The 2,187-nt window shown below is 41.8% G+C and overlaps 1 protein-coding gene across 5 annotated transcripts in view; it reads right to left on the reverse strand.

Annotated features, from left to right (window-relative positions):
* The window catches only part of UNC13A (unc-13 homolog A), an 86,149-nt gene that overhangs the window by 30,805 nt on the left and 53,157 nt on the right, over positions 1-2,187 (reverse strand). For all 5 annotated transcript variants that reach the window (XM_037728770.1, XM_037728767.1, XM_037728769.1 and 2 more), the window contains exon 26: positions 1,224-1,357. In XM_037728770.1, coding sequence (XP_037584698.1) covers positions 1,224-1,357 — 134 coding nt within the window. The remainder of the gene's footprint in view (positions 1-1,223; positions 1,358-2,187) is intronic.

Consider the following 2,187-nt stretch of genomic DNA (forward strand, 5'->3'; position numbering starts at 1 on the left):
CTTCCATCATCCGCCTACCTATCTATCCTTCCATCCATTAATGAACCCACTCATCCAACTACCCACCTATATCTATTCATCCATCCACCCATCCCTCCATCCATGTATTTACTCTCGTATCCAGCTATCCATTCATCCATTTACCCATCCAACTGTCCATCCATCCATCTTTTTTTTTTTTGAGACAGGGTCTGATTCTGTTACCCAGTCTAGAGTACAGTGGTGTGATCTCAGCTCACTGCAACCTCCACATCCCGGGTTCAAGTGATTCTCGAGTCTCAGTCTCCCAAGCAGCTGGGAGTATGGGTGCGACCACCAAACCCAGCTAATGTTTTGTATTTTTAGTAGAGATGGGGTTTTGCCATATTGGCCAGGGTGGTCTCGAACTCCTGAATTCAGGTGTTCCTTCCGCCTCGGCCTCCCAAAGTGCTGTGATTACAAGCATGAGCCACCACGCCCGGCCCATCCATTCATTTATCCACACACTTAACCTTCTACAAATCTACCTGTCCATCTATTAATTCATCCATTCATCCACCCACCCTTCAATCCATCCAAATCCCTGATCTGAATTCCCTAACTAACCAAGATATGTTAATGTCCCAAAGTTAGAGCCCTCCCTAGCACTCATGTGGCAGAGAAATAGAACACAATAGCTCATTCAGCTAACACAAATGAAAATTCTACAGACGTGGAAGTCCACAAATGGAGACTGTGTACATATCCACACACAACTACACAAGATTGTATATTGTACAATATTGTTATGTTGAAGTATGTTCACTCTTCTGCATACACATACACATAATAAAACCCATTGACCACAACAACAGACAAAATCACTTACCTCCATACGTGTAAGTACAATGCTATTTAAATGTACAACACATAGTAGAGTAGCACATGGTACTACCTGAGCAACACTTGCTAATTATCCCACACACATACAAAATTGTATACAGTTATTCACGCAAATGAATGCATACGAAATACATGTCTGATTATACCAGTGATTGTGAACATGCACACAATTTTATGTTTATGTTTGCAAATTGTACCCATGTTTGAATGCTGCACAGGCACAATCAGACCCCTCATTACCCCCAGATACATTTATGTACATTTGTATCATTAGACTCGATCACCTTGACACACAAGACACAAAGTTGTATACATACACACGACGACACCCAGATGATTAACTACACAGAGACATGACTCACTGGTTGAGGCAGGGAGTGTAGGAATTCTTGTCTTCCTCAATGATGGACACTATGAGGGTAATCAGCTTGGACCAGAAGTCGAGGTTCTTGATGCTGGGACCCTGTTCCTCTGGGGGAACTTCCCCCTTCTTGGCCTGAAATGGGCAGTGGAGGCCTCGGTTACAGGGGGCCAGAGGTTGGTGCCTCGGTCGGTTTATTACCCAGGAAAAGAGGTTGTTGAGGAACGGCTCCGATTACCATGTGTGTGGTTCAGGTAGGAAGTCTACAGAGAAAGTAACTAAACTCATAAACTGCTCCAAACACAGCTTGTGTCAATGCAGCTTGATGAAGCTTAAGATTTTAGACTCCACTCTAAAACTGAATGGAAATAAATGAAACCCAATTCATTTGAACAAACCCAGCCCCACTAAACCAAATGGAACTGAAATGAATGCAAATTAAGCCCACTTAGCTTAACGGAAGTCAGTTCTCCTCGGTGTTGAATCAACGGAATTGAACTTGGGCCAATTATACTGAATGGAGTGAAATTCAACCTAACTGGATTGAATTAAACTCAAATGAACTCCATTGGATTGAACCAAATCAACTTGTCCAAGACCAACATTAACCCAAATCAAAACAATGGAAATAAATCGACTTGAACTCAACTCTACACCAAGTCAACCCAATCTGACTCTACCTACCTAAACGCAGCCTAACATACCCAGGCCAATGCAACCCAGTGTTTGTTAATCAATGGAAATGAGTGTCATCAGCTGAAATTAGCCCAATTCAACCCAACTCAACTGACATCAATTGCTTCTAATCCAACAGCCCAGTTCATCCGAACTCAAAACAATTTAACCCAGTTGAGAACAACTTGACTTGAATCTAAATGAACTAAATGGAAATGAATGAATTTGTACTCAATAACAGTCAGTGCAATCAATCAACTTAGTTCCGCTCACTTTTTTTTTTTTTTTTT

Source organism: Cebus imitator, unplaced genomic scaffold (assembly GCF_001604975.1).
Source record: "Cebus imitator isolate Cc_AM_T3 unplaced genomic scaffold, Cebus_imitator-1.0 Scaffold280, whole genome shotgun sequence".
NCBI lineage: Eukaryota > Metazoa > Chordata > Mammalia > Primates > Cebidae > Cebus > Cebus imitator.